The 18,755-nt window shown below is 40.7% G+C and overlaps 1 protein-coding gene across 1 annotated transcript; it reads right to left on the reverse strand.

Moving 5' to 3' along the window:
- Positions 1 to 4,741: 4,741 nt before the first annotated feature.
- Positions 4,742 to 8,197, reverse strand: kcnj4 (potassium inwardly rectifying channel subfamily J member 4). The gene is made up of 3 exons (XM_071539919.1): positions 8,175 to 8,197; positions 5,888 to 6,386; positions 4,742 to 5,836 (listed from the first exon to the last, which is right to left on the reverse strand). The coding sequence occupies exons 1-3, from the start codon at positions 8,195 to 8,197 to the stop codon at positions 4,742 to 4,744; spliced, it is 1,617 nt and encodes a 538-aa protein (XP_071396020.1).
- Positions 8,198 to 18,755: the final 10,558 nt, after the last annotated feature.

Genomic DNA, 18,755 nt, shown 5'->3' on the forward strand with positions numbered 1-18,755 from the left:
CGAACACTGGTCGATTACGATATGTCCCCTGTAGTTTTGGCTGAATGGAGGCATCGCTCCAAAAACTAATTAAATTTGCGACCTCTCCTCCCTGCCTCTCCACTGGCTGCTTGAATTGTTGTCCTCCAAGTTTTTTCTAGTCAAATGGATGCAGAGTTATGGTGGCAGCGGTCCGTCCCATGCAGAGTGACGTCAAAACCACATTTCCAAATTCTAATAGGACAGTTCAGACTGCGGTCGCATGGCCGCAGATCAGATATGTGATTTATAATGTGGTCCTAATCAGAAATGAAAATGAAAAGATCAGATTCCATGTGATTTTTTTCTTTCACATTGCACTAAAAACATCAGATTTCTGTCCCATAGGAAGGAAAAGAATTTGAACTGGGACACTTTCAGCTGCAGTGTGAACATGGCTTTAGTTCACTGGTTTCTGGTCAAATTCCTGTGTCTATTTATCATCGTCTGTCCAGATCAGGTTGTTTGTTACTTGATATTGGTCAGCAGCAGACCTAAGTAAGAGGCAGCTGTGAGGTTAGAGAAGTGAAATAGAGTGAGCAAGGCTGTCAGTTTGAATCTGGGTGGCTCGACGATCTCTGAATGTAACAGTGTGGGTGTGTGGCAGGAAGTCACTGAGAGAGGCAAGAGTGCTCAGTTTAGTTTTAATGGTTTTAATGAATAGATCAGATAGTGGAGTAGGAGGCTGTAGGGTAGAAAAATACTATGACGAAATACCTGAACATCCAAAGTTGTTTGAAAAGGCCTTGTGCTGAGTAAAAAAAAGAGTGCTCAGTTAATAGACTGTGGGTGCTTAAAGGAAAAAAAGAGGAGAAGCCTTACAGTTTTAGGGTCCATGTGATAGCTTGTTTGTCTCTTGTCATTATTATTACGTGCATTTGAAAGACAGTAGTTTGGCATAATATACCATTTCATGCTTTCAAACTATGCTATTAAGCACAACACATCGTCTCCCTGTTGCTCTTCTGCCTTGCTCCGTTTTCGTTTGGACGCAGACGATCTACCATGGTGACAAACCACAACAGATACGTGACTGTGAATCATTGCTTATTGAAGATGCCTTTGAACATCCAGAAGTCACTTGCATTATGATTTATACCACAGAGAGCTCTCTTTAATGGTCATAAAAATTAAATGCTTGCAATGTCTACAGCGCCCTTCAGTTTTTGTAGTTTATTTCCCCTCATTTGTTATCCATTGTTGCTTGAAAAGGAGTTTTCTTAAAAAATCCTTTGATAGGGCATGAAAAATCAAATCAGAAATACTACTGTGAATCTACAGGATAACATGGAGACTGCCTGAACAAACCATTACCCTTAGCTTCGTTCATACTGCAAACAACCAATAACAACTTACATAGAGGAAGGAACCTTTCTAGACTATCTGAACATATTTTTTACTGGATGTAGGAGTCAAGTGGGCACCTAGGGATAGAAGGAAGTGAGACTAAGACATGAGAATATAGACCTGAGCAAAAATATATGAGAATATGGTTGCAAATATTTGCATATGAAGGCATGACTCCTCAGACGCATGTGTATTCTCACATTTTAGTCTTATTCTAGTGTATTAACCTGTGGAAATTTGTTATAAAGATGAAAAGGAAAAAGCAGGCAACTGGTTGTGCTAATGCAGTTCTAAAAGAGTATTATTGCAAAACTTTTTTTTTTTTTTAAATAGTTCTTTGTATATAATGTAATTCTACCAATTCTGAAAGATTTTAAGCGGATAAGAGATGCAGCATAAAAAAGGCATAATACTTTTGTTCTATATGATGTGAAAATTGAATGCTCCATATCTTAAAACCTCTGAGAATGCAGATTCAACCTTATTATTCAAAGTTTATGATCTAAGTTTTAACTACAACAACATGTTGTACCTCATTTCCAGTGATGGCTGCACACTGGACCTCATGCACCACTAGAGGGAACATATGGTTCAGTGTTTCCCCTGAAGCCTGCGACGATAGAAGAAGCTTCAGAGGCATCTAGTGGCACCAGATGAGCACAGCAAACTGTGAACAGCTTCACATTCCTTAGAGGAGTTTAAAAAGCTCAAACGGTATTTTGAAAAGAGACCATTTTTGTGCTTTTTTTTCTTGCTGTTTTTTTACCAGGATGACAACAATTTCAGTTTTAACAATGACAGAAACAACCAAAATTATATAAATATTTATTTGCAACATCAAAAGGTATACAAGGAAGAATAAAGTGCTTTGTACTTTTGATTTCTTTTCAAGCTTGTTCCAATCAGGACAATAGTTTGTTCAGTGCAATTTTTTTTTGTATCTCCAAGCAGGGGGTTGAAAATCACCAAAGGTTTACAAAGCAGGAAGACTTAGCAGCAAAGAACAGATAACAAAATACTGTACCATATTACAACTTCATCTGTTACACAAAATGGCATTTACATTGGTTGTTATCCTGCGCTCAAGTTGGCTGTCCTTCTGTGCTCATGTTGATGAGTTCAGTATCAACTCCTAATAGATTTAAGAGCCAACATAAATTATGAATTATGAAAAGTGTGACTGTTATATGTTTGTCAATAGAAAACCTTTTCAGTATGCTTAATAAAGTTTTGGATATTTAGCGAATCGCAGGTTTGCACTGAAAAATTAGACAATGTAAATTTAAAAGCTATCAATATCGAATGCTCGATGCTCAGATGCCCACATTCTCACTACAATCACTTATTCTATTTCTCTCTCTCTTTCTCTCTCTCTCTCTGTCTCTCTCTCTCTCTCTCTCTCTCTCTCACACACACACACACACAGATACACACCTGCTGAAGCGATATAATCAGCAAAAACAAATTCACAAATGACAAATTATGGGAACAGGTGCAGTGGCAGAGGTACACCGTTCAGGAAGCCCGTATATATATATGAGACGAGCAAAACTACATGAAATCTAACAGGGGAAAAATCTACATATAATCCCAATTGTTGCTTTTCAACAAGTAGCATTTATACATGATACTTGGAGTTTGTTTCAGTCAACTTAGAGTACCAGATGGGTGGGGTTTGCCACATAGGGCAATACAATGAATATGGAAAGTTTAAATGAGCACAGGTATTTAGTATACCTTCTCTGTGATTGACACTTTTACGGAAATTACTTGAATTGTACCATCTGGTCGTCCCAGCATGTTGACCCAGCTCTGTTGCCCTCCCACTGGGATAGAGAGCAACTATACTTTATCTTATCTATTATACAACCAGCATAACATTCTTAGTTCACTGCAATCCACAGGATATAGCTACACAACTTTTAATTCATATAGGCTTTATCCTCACTATCCCTATTGCACGTTTCCGGAGATTGTATTCCTTGACCTGGCATTGTACTACAGACATTGCCTTCATCCCTTTGTTTCCTGTTGTGCTTTACAATGGCTTATATCTTTCTCAGTCAAAGACAACGAGTGCACTTAGGCTACATGCACCTCGGTATCCCAAATATTAACTCAGACAGCAGAGGTGCTCTGCATCACACTTTCCGACTCCAAACCTTTGGCGAACAACAACAGCACAAACATGAATCAAAGCCACTTCTCAGTCTTGTTTCTGTTATCCCTGGTGCAACCTCCACAAGAAACAAACAAACCAACAAAAAAGTTTTGAAGTGATCAATAAAGTAAACGAAAAGTCTACTTGACTTCAAATTGATTGTACAAAAAGGTGAATATTCAATAGTTTCAACGTCTCGAATCCATGGGTTACTAAATTAAATATGAATATTCAGTTCTGTTTTCAACATATTCACTCAAAACCAATTTTAAGAAGAAAAAGAAATTGGATTGGACAACATCAGACATCCTGCATTGCAGTAAATCAAGACATCTGTCAGTAGTTATTTTCAAGCTAACCTTATTCAGAAAAATACTCCTTCAGCTATATTTAATGATTGCACTTAGAATGGTCTTGTTGGTATACTGCACAGCAAAATCAAATACAGTAGTTATTCACTGATGCATACTAAAATACCTAGATGAAGGAGTTTTTATATTTTACAGGGAAACTTATGTAGCATAAATTGTCTCCTTTGATATACAGTGCATCTTAAAATTGAGCATTGCAGTCTCGAGTTCACTCTTCTTCAAAAAGGAAGAGAATTCCACCAAAATGTCTATTGCTTTCATAAAATCTCTCATTTACATTCACAGAAAAAAAGAAAAATGAAACTCTAAAATCTAATTCTAGATTAACTTGCAACTATGCTAAATATAAATACATTAATCATGTCTAAAATATGACTCAAGTTTCTGGACTTTTTTTTTCTGGTAATTTCTATTGTGCTTTCCTTTGGTTGTCAAATCATTGTCTTAGAGTCTTAATCTAAAGGGAGCCAGAAGTCTGTCAGCGCTTTCTCCGAGATCCTTTGTCATCTTACAGAGTCAGTCACGTTGTTTGTTATTGCTCTTCAATAAATGTCACCAGATGCTTTTGCCAAAAGTGATCAGGATTTAGAAAAAAATCTCTTCTTTTTCTTAACTTTTATTCCTCACGAGAAGAGGAAACGTCACACAGGCTTGAGTTCAAATGTAAAACAATACTGGCAAGGCAAAAGGGTTTCAATTTCTGTACATCTAATCCAGAGCCGAACATGCAAAGTACATAAGGGAGCAATCCCTCTTGATGACCAAGACACTGTAGGTCTGTTCATAATGAGGGATTTGTGGTGGAAGAAGAGGGACGCGGGAGACTGTACCCTCCCTCCGCTCTTTAGATCTCTGGCTCATTCTTATAGGTCACTGGATCAAGAGGGATGGTAGTCTGTAGGATGTCAAACTCCATCTGGTTATTGTCCATGTCCAGAACACACATGACGTTTTGACTGCCTGATGTCATGGTCGCAGTGTCCTGGAACATATTTTGGAAGTCTACAGAAACCGAAGTCCTCCGCTCCTCCTCCCTCTCCTTCCCCCCGATCTGAGTGGAGTCAAAGATGTCGTCCTCTTCGTCCCCGCAGCTCAGCGCCACCTCGTTCTCGTAGCAGAAGGCGCTCAGCGACCGCGGGATCAAATTGTGCGTGGATCTGGACGCAGACACGCGAGAGGTAGCGGAGGAGGGCCGGCTGGCGGCCTCGTCGAGCTCTTTGGCGCTGAGGGGGGGCGTTGACGGCACCTCGTAGGTGTTGTGGAAGCGGGCGTAGTCCACCTTGTAGCGGTCCCGGTCCTCGTAGATGACAGGCTCAAACCTGTGGCCCCAGAAGATCTCCCTGGAAAGGTAGGAGCTGCGGAACTGGGTGGTCATGGCTGTGGCCTCCACCATCCCCTCCAGGATCACCACGATCTCAAATTCGTCTGACTCCAGATCGGCTTTGCTTAATGTATACAAGGGGCTGTCTTTATCTATCTCATGGATTATAACAAGGGGGGACACCAGAAACAGCCTGTCTATGCCCTCATCGTAGCCCACATTGAGGTCCATCTGCTCCATGGGGATGAACTCACCCTCGGCCGTGACGTATGGACGTATGAGCTGGGCTCGGACGTGAGCCTCCACGATGTGGCTCTTCCGCAGGTTGCCCACCCTCCACATGAGGCACAGCTTGCCATCGCGCAGGGAAATGACAGCGTTTTTGGAGAACATGAGGGTCTGGTTCCTCTTCTTAGGCCGCGCCATCTTGGCCATGATGGTGCCAATCATGAAAGAGTCAATGATGCAGCCCACGATGGACTGGATCACCACTGTCAGTATAGCGACCGGGCACTCCTCGGTGACACAGCGCCAGCCGTAGCCGATGGTGGTCTGGGTCTCCATGGAGAACAAGAGCGCCCCAACAAAACCCTGGACATGAAGTAGACATGGCATCCTCTGTCTTTGCCCTCCTGGACCCACACCAGCTGCACTGTATCCAGTGCCCACTCCGTGCTGCATCCCCACCATCAGACCATCGCCCTTCACCGTGGGGTGCTCATCAAAGTCCCCGTGGGCCAGGGAGACAGTGTAAAAGATGATGCCGAAGAAAAGCCAGGACACCATGAAGCTGCAGCAAAAGATAAGAAACAGGTATCTCCAGCGGATGTCCACACAGGTGGTGAAGATGTCGGCCAGGTAGCGCTGCCTCTTTTCTTCCAAGTTGGTGAATACAACATTGCATTGTCCATTTTTCTTCACGAACCGGCTCCGCAGTTGGCTGGAGCCCCTTGTCAGGATCTTCCCGTTGTAGTTGTTCATCCCTCCTTGTCCCCTCGTGCTGGACGTGGCAGTGGAGGTGGCTCCTGACCTCCTGCTACTGTCTTCTGTTTCTGTGTCGCAGGCCGAATGCACTTGGATGCTGGGGGAACCGTGGCCGTTATGGAGTCCCAGGCTAGAGATCTTACGGCGTTCCTCGTCTGGTATAATGTCTGATACGATGCTGTACCTGTTAGACAGACAGAGAAAACAGCGGAGAGATTAGGTTTCAAATTAACAGCACACAAAATACATATGAACATAATAATTTACCCCTCACTTGTTTTATTTAATTTGACCAAACAGGTTTTAGCCACAGGTTATATTGATACAGAATTATATTGATACTGAACACATATTGAACAATTTAGTGACATGTTAAATGGACAACAATTTGGTTTATTAACAATATGTGATTTGATAACACTTTAGTTACAAAGTTTAACAATGAATGTGGTTATGCCTATTGGCATAACCACATTCTTATTTTATTCTTTTATTTTATTCTTTTAATTAATAGTTAATCATCATTTAAAGGTAGTAATCTATTCAAGAACTTCCCTGCCATTGAATAGATGGGGTGGGTCACCCTGCCTTAAGTAGTTACCCAACCAAAAGTACCTGATTAGTTTGAGTTGTGTTTCAATAGAGACAATAGTGAGAGATTTTAATGTTGCATGATGGTCTAAATACTGTTTCAGAGACTTTTCCACCCTCCCAAGAATAAAATTGTGAATACTTGTAATGTTATGGCATAAAAAATTCACATTTTCAAAAATATCGGTATCGGCCTTCAGCTCCTACTGTGGTCACACCCTACTGTGTACAGTATGGAAAGACCAAGAGGTATTCAGGACAGGGTGAAAAATAGGAAGAGGGTTTATTATAGTGCCCATAATCTTATTGCACCCTCTGTACTTTCCAGTGTACCGTTTAAAGGGCACAAAGTGGCTGCTCATAGACAGAGAGAGGGAGAGGGAGATAGGAAGATAATGCATGACTCATTACAGGGAACAAGGGATGTAGGGAACTAAAAAACAGCAAGCCACAGAGTTTGAAGGGGGAATTGTAAATTACTTTGGAGGTAAAAGGTATATTGATAACTCCCAATCACAAGCAATATACTCATATTGACCAAACCCTTGATCAGCTGAGTGTATTGATCACTCTCACCTGTCTCTCCTTTACATTGGAGATTAGCGGCTGGGAAGGTGAGTTCAGTTTAGCTACGTGAGAAGGATTGCTGTCATCATGGATTATAGGATTATATCTGAGTCAGTCAGTGAGACAACCCATTTTGACCAGGAAAGACGTATAGAACTGATCAGTTAACAATCTGAGAAATCATACAACCGAATGGTAACACTGTCACACTTTCATTACCTCACTGATTACTGGCAATCAGGACTTTTACTTTTACACTTTTTTATCCAATGACATATTGTTCTGTTATTTCATTGGTTTTCACAGGAGTTTTTCCTTGTTCTCATTGAAGGTGTAATGATGGAGGGTGTCGTTTTCATTTATTGTTTCATATTGTGGGCGCTATGAAGCCCTTTGAGACTGTAGCTGTGATTAAGGGCTATACAAATAAACTTGACTTGACTTAATGTATCAAGTGTGTGCAATAACATTACACTAAAGATATAGCTGGGATGGGAAACTGCGGCCAAATTATCTTAATTTCATAACAGTAAAACTTGGCTGCTTTATTTCTCATTTCTCTGTTTTTCTATGGCTAAATCAAATGTTACTGCATGTTCACAGATACAAAATGCCCTATGTTAGACAGGAAGAATAATCTGTGTATTTGAATACTGAAATTGAGGGGGATTTCAAGGCCTCCCTTGAAAGACAGATTTGAAAACTCACTGGGACCACCTAATTAAATAAAAGTAAAAAAACAGAAACAAAAGAACCACAGTTGCAATCCAGATTTATCCTAGACAGAAGGTTGCTTCCAGATTACAGGCCTTACCTGTTGGCCCTACTTGATCCCATGGCACCAGTGATCACTGGGGCTTGGGTGGGAGGCCAGACTCTGCACTCACGAGTCGCCTACTCCCAAAGAATAGGTATCTCCATGGAAGTGGTGATTGGACCACCGAGGAAACCACTGAAGATAGAGAGAGATGACAGAATCAGCAAGTATCAAATCCTATAAGATCATCATTAGATCAAAAGACAGCAAATACACCTCCAACTGTGGATTTAATCCTGGAAAGTTAGTTAGTTAGTTGATTAATTATGAATCACTGAGGCAATTCCAGCAGGGAAAGAATATTGACTTTAGACAGACACTCAAAACATGACTTTTTTAAATCTCTTTTAACCCTAATCTTTCATTGTTTATGTGTTTGGTTTTGTGTTTCTGCTCTGGTTGTTGTGTGTTGTTTTATGCTAGTAACCTATAGATGCGGATTTAAATGCAATCCTAATTTGATTCTGTGAAATATCCTGAGAAGCTGTGGCCTTGTCTGACCTTACTCTTGAGAATGGATACAGCTGTGTAGTATTGGAGGCTAAAGGATTATCTGTTCACAACGTATCACTATAGACGGAAAGCTTCATTTTATGGTCAAACAGCAGAGGTATAAAGTTGTAAAGGCTTTAATGAGCATTGCACTGAACATATAAGGGCTGAAATTGACATGATACAATGAACCTTTGTTAATTTCTCTCTATGTCTCTGTGTGGGACACATATCCTGTATGTCATGTTAGGTTACATGTATAAACTTAAATGTAGAAATGTAGAAAGTATTCACGTACACAATAAAATATAAAAACACCTTTGCTGTTGTAACTGCTCTTAGCCATCACAACTGCATCCAAGTCTATGTTTTGTACACAAGCGTTGTTATGACTTGCCACAGAATAGATGATGAGCCGATACCTCATCTTGACATTCATACAAAATAAATATTCCTGGATTTGAGCTAAATCTTTGGCTGCCAAAGAGGTTCACAGGAGCTCATATTCACACAAACTAACTAATTGTCTGTGGTTTTAACTGAACAGCATCTACTTCAGATTAGACATCAGCCTGAGTGGCTGAAGTTCTACTTCATTGTCATACCTGTATTTTTATGGAAAACATGACACATCAAAACCAGATCTAGGTCAAGTGGTATTTGCAAATAATTCTTAGCATTTGTTTTTATCAGCTTGGAGCACCAAATCAGTGTTGTTTACCACACCAGGACAGTTGGATCAGTTCAGATAGTGTTAGTTCAGCTGCCAAAGAACACTTAGCTGACTTTCAAATACTTTCTTGTTTAAAATGTCAGGCCTTATGGGAATCCCACCCATCTGGTGCTTTAGTAAACTAATACAAACCAGATCAGGTTTTTGCAAATTTTGCTAAATTTGATCCAGATCTGATCACAAATGAACACAGCTAACTCTGCCTCACTCCCTGTGAGACAGCACAAAACGAATAAACTTCTCTTCAGGATGATCTCCTGCCTTAACCAACACCATGCATGAATACAGCTCAAGGGTTTTTTATTTGTATTACATAAAATTGCCTTTCCAAAAATAAAAAAGAAAATCCGCTCACATAATCCGTGCATCATAATACCTATAATACAAATCAGCTAGTGAGTCCAAGCTGGAGGTTGTAGTAGCTGTGTGTTTATTACATTTGTGTGTATATCCAGAGGCTTTCTGTATTACAGTTACAGATACAGGCTTTGTGACTTTTGCCTGACTGCAGCAGGTTTTGTGGTGGATTCACTGCCAGATGTCAGTGTCAGCCAAGACAAACAGGGCTCCCAGCAACAACGTTGGGCTTTAGTTGTCTGTAACATGGTTTGATTTTAGCTCTACTTCTCCTGTTCTTACAGCATATACTTCAAATTCCCTTCATTTTAATTTCCCTTATTTCAGTAACATCCTTTTCATTGTAACTAAATGTGTTTTTGCCAAAGAACATCAGAAATCATCATTTCTGCTATAAAGGCAAATTGCACCTTTCAAAGATACTACTATTTAAATTGTATTTATCTGTATTTTTACTCTTTGCTGATGTCATGGTGTCACTGAGTTTGCATGACATATTTTAATCAGCTAACTTGTTTACATCACACCTACAAACTAGTACAAAATGAGATTAAAATAAATACGCCCACTAAAAGCATTCTATCCAAACTAACTCCATTTAATCAAAACGAGGGCATGTATAAATCTTTGGAAAACAGTGTTGCTTTACACTGACACTCACTCTCTTTGTCTCTCTGTCTCTCACCCTAAACTGAACAGGTGTTTCGTGAGAAAGGGTTTTTATCTATACATGAGCTATTCTTATGTATGTATCTATATACTCTACAGTATATGTGTAAATATGTGTGTATGTGCTGTATGTATGCTCATATGTTATCACTCTTATATTCTTTCTCCATACAGGTATCCTTGCTTTCAAACCAACAAGACTGCTGTGGAATAACTTCCTCTGCCCCCAAGTTGAATCTATAAAAGGAAGATGCAACCAGCCAACAATCCATCACTGATGGAGTTTCCTTTTTGGTGCAAAAGGTTTCTAACCCTCAATAAACAAGAGACCAAGAGAGACAGAGTGCAGGTACAGTGGCGGTGCTGCAGAAATGAGACATACACAATCCAAACCAGTTTGTGGTCACCAGGTAATACTGGGGACTTTCGCTGAAGCTAGTTTCCATAGGAACCCATCTCCTGTGGCATTTGGGGACAGAGTGAAGTGGAGAGAGTCACTACAGAGATGGTGGTGCAGGGGGGCTAGTGTACTGTAAGTGCTCTTATAACATGAGTCATAGAGGGAGAGATAGAGGCAGAGAAAAGAAGGGAGAGAGAGAGCAAGAGAACAAAAGAGAGAGAGAGGGAGGGAGGGAGAGAGAGAGAGAGAGAGAGAGAAAGAGAGAGAGAAAAGAGGGGGTGAGTAGAGAAAGGGGTGAAAGGGCAACAGTCCAACATCTACATTTCATTACAACTAGATTCAAAGTGAGGTGCAAGAGTTGCCACTTAGTGCAAAATTTCATTCATCTGTCAATTGCGAGACACATTACAGAGTGAGAATATAAATGGGGGGAGAGGAATATGTCTTTTTTTGTCTGTGTAGATCAGACCTAGGTCAAATCCTACTTAGGTGCCAAATGAATTTTGATTTGCCACAAAGGACATTACAATGAGAGCCAGAGGGTTTTGTCAAACATAGAGAAGCATTTAAAAATGGCATTAATTCAGTTTACATTTCTGTGACTCACAACTATCTACTATTTATTTAGCTCAGATGCGGTAAACCTACCCATCTGATATGACAAGCAGGTAGCTATTTGACGCAGGTCTTGAGGAGAGATTGTCTGGGTGGAAATAATAATAAACCTCTGTTGCACAACAGTGAAAGATCCATCATCATGTCCAGGAGGTGACTGTGTGCAGGGAGTGAGTTAGAAAGAGAGAAAGAGAGAGAAAGAGTGTGTGTGAGAGAGGTAGTGCTGTGTCTGTGTGGTTGTGAATGTCCATGCGTACAGATACGTGCCTTTGTGTGTGATTGTCTGTGTGTGTGTGTGTGTGTGTGTGTGTCTTTTACTGTATCTCTGTCTCACAAGGGGGGGGGGGGGGGGGGGGATTAAGATGAGAAAGGATCCATTTCCCATAAAGCCTCAGCAGATTTAGCATGGATAATCACCACTGATGAGGCACTATATTACATCAACCAGAAAATAGATTATATTACATTTAGTATGAATAGCAGAGAGTTATGAGTTATGTGGTTTCTGATTTGGTGTCTCAGTCTCAGGTCACAAAATACCTCTCACCCTTCTCAGTATTCCCTTCATCATTCTATCATTTTAATGAAAAAAGTCATTTTTTTTAATTCCATGTATTATACCAATAGAAGAATAATATGAGGTAGTTACTTTTTACCATTATGAATCTGCTTTGGAAATCAATGTACTATAGCTTTTCATAGCTTTTTTAATAAACATAGCTCATATTGTCAGTGTTCTAAGCCTCAAACATCTAATGGACCAATTATACAATGGGGTCATTTTTCTGTCATATGTCAGTCATATCTGGTCATTAAAAATGGAGAAATTAGCAACACCACATAAGAAAGGTTAGTATGAAAATGCCACATGCAAATTTGGGTTCAGCATTTAAAGGCAGAATGTGTTAATAGTCATATTTTTATTGTGTAACATACCGCCTTTCTTTAAAGAGAGGTACTTATGTGCAGCAATTTGTTTGCTGTCTAAAATAATAGCAATAAACGATGGTAAATCAGACCAGCCAAATGGTTCTTTGTGTAAACATTGTTATATAAACTTTGTCTATTACCAGAAGCACATATTTGCTAAGCATTTGTGATGTAATTTACCCAAGTTAAGGACTTGTTGAGTCCCTCTCACCAAAGTGATTCATGCTACAGGCCTTTGTGTTAGGATAATGGGACAGTTAGCCTACTGTATGTTTGATTTTTCATTTTTTTGTATGAAATCATATTTATGTAAATATTAATTTTAGTCTCTTTAGTCGCAATTCCTTTTTCACTGCGGTGGAATCAGGTAAATGAGATTATGATCAAGAGCAATTTTGATAATCTCATCAGATTCAGATTCATATCATTCCAGTTAAAAGGAGGTTTGAATCAGACGTTGCGCTGCACAGGTTCACTTTGGTTCCTTCTTCTCTCCTTTGTAAACTATGAGCTTGTAGTATGTAAAAACAAATCAATAAAAACTCTGGTTTCACCTCTGCTCGTCACGAGCCAACCCACAGAGAAGCTGCACCATGTCAGCCAGTGCTAAGAATTATCCCCACGCTGTCATCACATCCAGACAACCTCCGTCTTGGCTTCTGTTCACACTGTTTTCCACACGTTTTCCACTCTTGTCCTATTTTAGTCTTTGCAACAGATATTATCCATATTTCCTGGATCATCCGATAGATCAACTGAAGGGTTTTGTTCCCTAAAAACTATATATCCATGTCCAGTTTTGATTACACATTGTTGTAGATGATCCACTAAGATGTAACTGTTTCAATAAGCAAATGTCTATGATAGCTAAGTATGAGCTAACTTATACTTCAGTAGTAGTCAACAGTGAGTTTTCCGTCACATTTATTTGCATCTCATTTTGGAATTAAGCACTTCAACTGCTTTCCTCCTCAGGAATTTCAATCCGTCTCCCTGTATTGTCTGTATCTGAATGATCTGGAACAGAGGGCGTTCCAATTAGAGCTAATCATCAGCTGTTCACTAAGCAGTCTATTGACCATCTAGTCAGTCTCCATCACAGCTATTGTTTTACATCATACCTACTGGTTTGTCACAGTGGTATTGTTTAATGACCGTGTAAATAAATCGATCCAACACATTGTGTTTGACATTTTCCTGCCCAGTTTAAGTCTTTATTTATCCTAACAGTCCCGGTCGATGCTGCTCTCCTGACTGGTCCTGAAAAGGCCATTAGGGCTTTCTAAAAAAAGGACAACATCGGGACCAGAGTTACGTAATCGAGGCAAAACAAATCAATAACTTTCCCCTCCAATGTTTTAATGAAATTGCTCTTTATTTGGACTAAAAAGGTTATTTACTGTCATGGTTCCTTTATTGTTAGAGGTCAATGAAGTGTGCTATGATAACTACTTATGTTTCAACCATAATAGTATTGACCAATCAGTATTGCATGTTTTGAACTGACTGTGCATAACAACATTGTTCACACATCCAGTTTCATCCACTAGGCTTAGTTACAGAGACTGGGATCACAGCACTGTATTTAAAATATGAATTTTCCTTGTTTTCATGATCCAAGGCACACTGGGATTATTCATAATATCTATATCCCTCCTCTGTGGAGGCCTTTCATTTTCCTTTTCCAGAGATTTATTTTTAGTTTGACTGACAGAAATTATAGAAATACAAGATTGACCTCAAACAGCCCAAAGAAGAAAGGGAAGAGAAGTCATTTCTGAGCATTTAACATATCTAATCGCATTTGTTTGAACTTGATCAACAGGTGCACGACAATAACGTGACCATATAGTGTATATCTCTAAAATAGATCATGTCAACAAGCTTAATATGTTCCCAGGAAAATGCCTTTAAGCCTCACTAGAGATTTACAGTATATGACGGAGCAGTGTGACTATTCCCATGATCGCACTCGACACAGCAGTTTCCATGATGCCCATGCTTTAGTCGGTCTGACGCACTGCTTATGTTGTTATGATATCTGTGAACTCTCTGTAAACAAACCTGGAGCTGCTTTTAATGTGTGGCATTTGGAGCGAGAGCCTCATCAAATGAATTAATTCACAAACAATGAACTTCACCCATTAAAAGGGCAATTCTGTACATCTTTTGATATTGAAATACTATGATAATTGAACTGATATGATACTCACCCTGCAAGTTAGTTGCTGTGTTATGTCACTTGGCTGTAATTTGAATTCCCTTTGCACCCCCGCTTCACTTTTCAATACCCCACTCACTATTCAGGGCAAAGGTCCCATATCCTTAAGCTTCTACAGTCTGCGTTTCCCTCTTTCCCTTTTTTTTTTATTGTTTCTTTTCACTTTTCTTCTCTTGGTTTCTTCTTCATCTCATGTTCATTGTTGTATTCCTCTTGTTTCTCTCTTTTAATCCTTTATTGTCCTCCGCAGCCTCCTTCGCTGACTCCTGTGTCCTGTAATCCCTTCTCTGTGCGCGCTCGCCTCTGTGTACTCATACACCCCGGGCTGAAACTGCTGTGTCAATCTCCCCTCTGCAGAGCATGTGGGCTTGGGAGGGAGGGAGGGAGGGATGGAGGAGAGGAGAGGAAAGGAGAGGAGAGCAGAGGAGAGGAATGAAAAGAAGACAGGAGAGGGAAAATGGAGTGGAGGAAAGAAAGGAAAAGAGAGAAAAGGGAGAGGAGATAAGAGTAAAAGGGGAGGCTGTCACTTTGTCTGTGCACTCTAAGCATGTGTAGGTGTTGAGTGATGCCTGATGTGCCCATATAAGTAAATGAGAACACGCTTGACTCACGATGAGAGGAACAGTTTCTCCTCGAGGAACAACAACAGAGATGCTGCTGCAACAGGTGGAAGACGAGGAAGGTATAAGAGCTCGGAAAAAAGTGGAAAAAAACTGTGATGAAGGCGCTATCATAAGGCTACGGAATCTCCCTTTAAACATAATCCCTTTACATTGACTCCCTCACAGCGGTGCCAGGGACGGTTTCCAAGCTCTTATCGCTGGCGCTGCAGTGAGAGCCGGTCTGTCAATGCATGTTAGACTTTCAACACAATCAAAAGTCCACATCCCCTTCAGCTCCGACAGCGTCTTGTTGCCGAACTGAAGGCCAAATATCGGCTCTTCCTGTCCACGAGGGGCTCATGTTAACTCCAAGTGCTGTGAAGTTCTACCTCTGATGTTTACTTGTGAATAAAAGCGATTTTTTTTTCCCCAATGCATATTCGTGCCTGGTTCTTTCATAAATATAAGTGGCTCTTGCAATGAATTTGTAATTTTGACAGTTCTGATTGTAGTTCACAAGTGTCTCATCAGACAAGTCAAGGGCAATGAGTTCGTCCCATCCCATCTGTGATGCCACACAGATGTACAACTCCATAAGGAAGTAATTGTCAAAGGTGACTGAGTGTGTGTTCAACAGGATTTTCTGGAGATCAGTGTAGATTTCATGGTTCATAACTGGTATCACTGTAATTTCAAGTTCATCTGAAAATTCTTAAAATATTACGAGTCCACACATTCTCCCATTCATTGCCAATGCAGCTGCACCATATTAGAGTCCTGGTTCTTTGATTTCTAACTTTGGAAAAGAGATGCTCCTGCTCACAGAAACTGACCGGACTGTCCTTGACCACAGTGATAACAGAAATGAATTCTTCATTTGAGTGGCTTTCCCCTTTAATGTGAACTCCATAAGTTAGTGTACAGTGCCTGAAAAATGGGGGCGAGTGCAGGAGCGGACTTCACGACCATCTCGACATTCTCGGCATAACTTTGTGAGTTCTCACAGTCACATTGCTGGCAAATCAAGATTGACACTGCCTCATTACGCTCAATAGAAAACATCTCAAGAGACCATTTCTGGTTTAATTTAGAATTCCATCATCTAGAATACAGATGACTACATGAAATATGAAATGAGCAAAACAGTTGCTATGGAAACCGCGCCCCCCCCTCCCCCTTAGCCCCCCATCTCTCTCTCTCTCTCTCTCTCTCTCTCTCCTTCCCTCACCCTCTCCCGACTCTCCCTTCTGGTTATAAATTATAGAGCAGGGGAGACTTCTTTTCAAATCTCTCTCTCCCTCTGAATAGGAAGGTGGGTGTGCATCTGCCCATATGACAAATTCACAGAGGAGGAACGAGGGGGTGGATGGAGAGACAGCACTGTAGGTAGCAGCAAGAGCGAGGTAAGCAGGAGACAGAAACTTACAGGGAAGGAGGACGAGGAGAGACGGAGGAGGTTCCGGGGGCAAACAGGTACACTAAGAAGCACGTGTGTTGGAATTAGGCAGAGAGAACAGGATTTCTCATGACATTATGCTTTCAAACAAGTAAGGGGTTTCAGACCTGCAGGCAGTAACAATTTTAAAGAAACCTGGTTGAGTTGCGCTATTATAAGAAGTAGTGACATAATATGAATTGCACACAACAAAGAGATGCTTAAAAAAATCAAAAGGAGGGGTGATGACGAAGACTGTGGGAGTAGCTGTGGGAAATACTGGTGCCTCATTCATTGTAGCCTCATAGCCTTTGCGAATACACACATACACATACACATACACACACACACACACACACACACACACACACACACACACACACACACAGAGTAAAGAACTAGTATCACATGTGAGGGACACAGGTATGGCAGCTAACACTGGGTTAGAGGGTGAGACAGACAAATTTTGACAAAAACTATGATGGGTACAACAGGTTACCAGGGGTCGGCCAATCTAAACAGGAGACAGAGCAGAGAGATGCAGTACTATTTATCAATGTAATACCATACACAGGAAAGTTAAAATCTATACACACCAAACTGCAAGAATGTTTGAATTATTTAAGACGGAAAGTTGCCTTCCCTTGTAAAAGTTCAGGGTACAGAGAGAGCCTCTGAGAAAAACTAAGAAGTTGGTTTGGAACAGACTGCTTTGGGTCGAATTCTGATCAAAATCTACACCGAACGATAGAGGAAACATCAAACAGGTTTCCCTCTGGACGCTGCAGGTGTTGGTTATACACTGTTCCCTCTCTACCCAAACAGAACTCCAACAAACTCAACACGAGTTTAAAGGCCCAATCCTTCATGAAAAAATTATGTGTAGACCTGCTGCCCATGGAATACAAGATATTTTGTCAAATAGATAAACAGGTTTTTGATATGAAGACGGATTATAAAACAGCAAAACATAAGTATTACAGGTTGGAAGCTCTAAAACGTGTGCTGCAAAGTGTGAGTAAAATGGACCTCTCCCTGCAATACTAAACATAAACATCTTATTTTGCTCATTCTGCAAGAATCTAGGCATAGACAACCATAATAATACACAAAACAGTCCCTGCTTTCAGCTTTAACATAAAGCCCCAGAGGGCTGAACTGAGCACTGCATGATTACGAAAATGATAATACCTATTAATTACCTAAAGGCTAGTTTTAAAGATAATGACAGCCTTTCACCAGCTACAGTGTTGGCACTCTGCAGTGTTACAGCGTTAAAACAGCTTCAGTCTGCAGAGCTTCAGTCCATTTGAACAGAGTCACACACTGAACAACCGGAGATGGGCTGCGTGTGAAGTGAGAGACGGGAGGAGGGTGAGGGTCACAGACAGACGGAGAGACAGTCGGTCAGTCAGTCAGTCCGCAGCGCAGCATCCGAGGAGATGACCACGCAGACACACTCCTCAGGCTGTGTGTGTGTATAAATAGACTCTAATCAGGCCTGGGTGTCAGATTAGTTCCCATAACCTTTTGCTAGGCATACACTCATTACGGTGCATATGGGTCAGCTAAGTTACCCAGCTCTCTCCAGAGGGAATCCTCTACTGATGCTGCTCTCCGTCTGCTGCGCTACCTGTGTGTTCACCTACTTGTCTGGAAGAAACTGCCCTATGGGGGATAATAAAGCTGCATTTTGTTGCATATGTTGCTCAGTATTGTCTATCTGTGCGTGTGTATGTTTGTCTCTGTCTTCTTGCCTCCCTCTCCCTTGTCTACCAATCAATTTATCAGTCTCTCTGATGTAGCCAGTTTCAGATAATATGAAGACACCTCTGTTTCTGTTAAATAATACTCAAATATACAGTACATAACGCAATACAATATTTGAATGGGAGGGGATACTGCTTCCCTAGGTTTCGTGATAGAAAGTTGTTCCTGAATGTGTGCAACATCTCCCAATCATAAATTTGAGATAAGCTGTAAACATATTGATGAGCGCTAATGTGAACACATACAGGGTCTGTGCTAAAGACACAGTACACTCTTCATTGGAGCTGGTGCCCCCTCAGTTTTCTCAACTCTTAGTAGGCAGAAAGCATTTCCTCCGTCATGTCAGACGCCCTG

The sequence above is a fragment of the Centroberyx affinis genome, unplaced genomic scaffold (assembly GCF_046629955.1).
Source record: "Centroberyx affinis isolate AG114_WGS23_722 - 3 ecotype Tasmania unplaced genomic scaffold, CSIRO-AGI_Caff_v1 ptg003533l_1, whole genome shotgun sequence".
NCBI lineage: Eukaryota > Metazoa > Chordata > Actinopteri > Beryciformes > Berycidae > Centroberyx > Centroberyx affinis.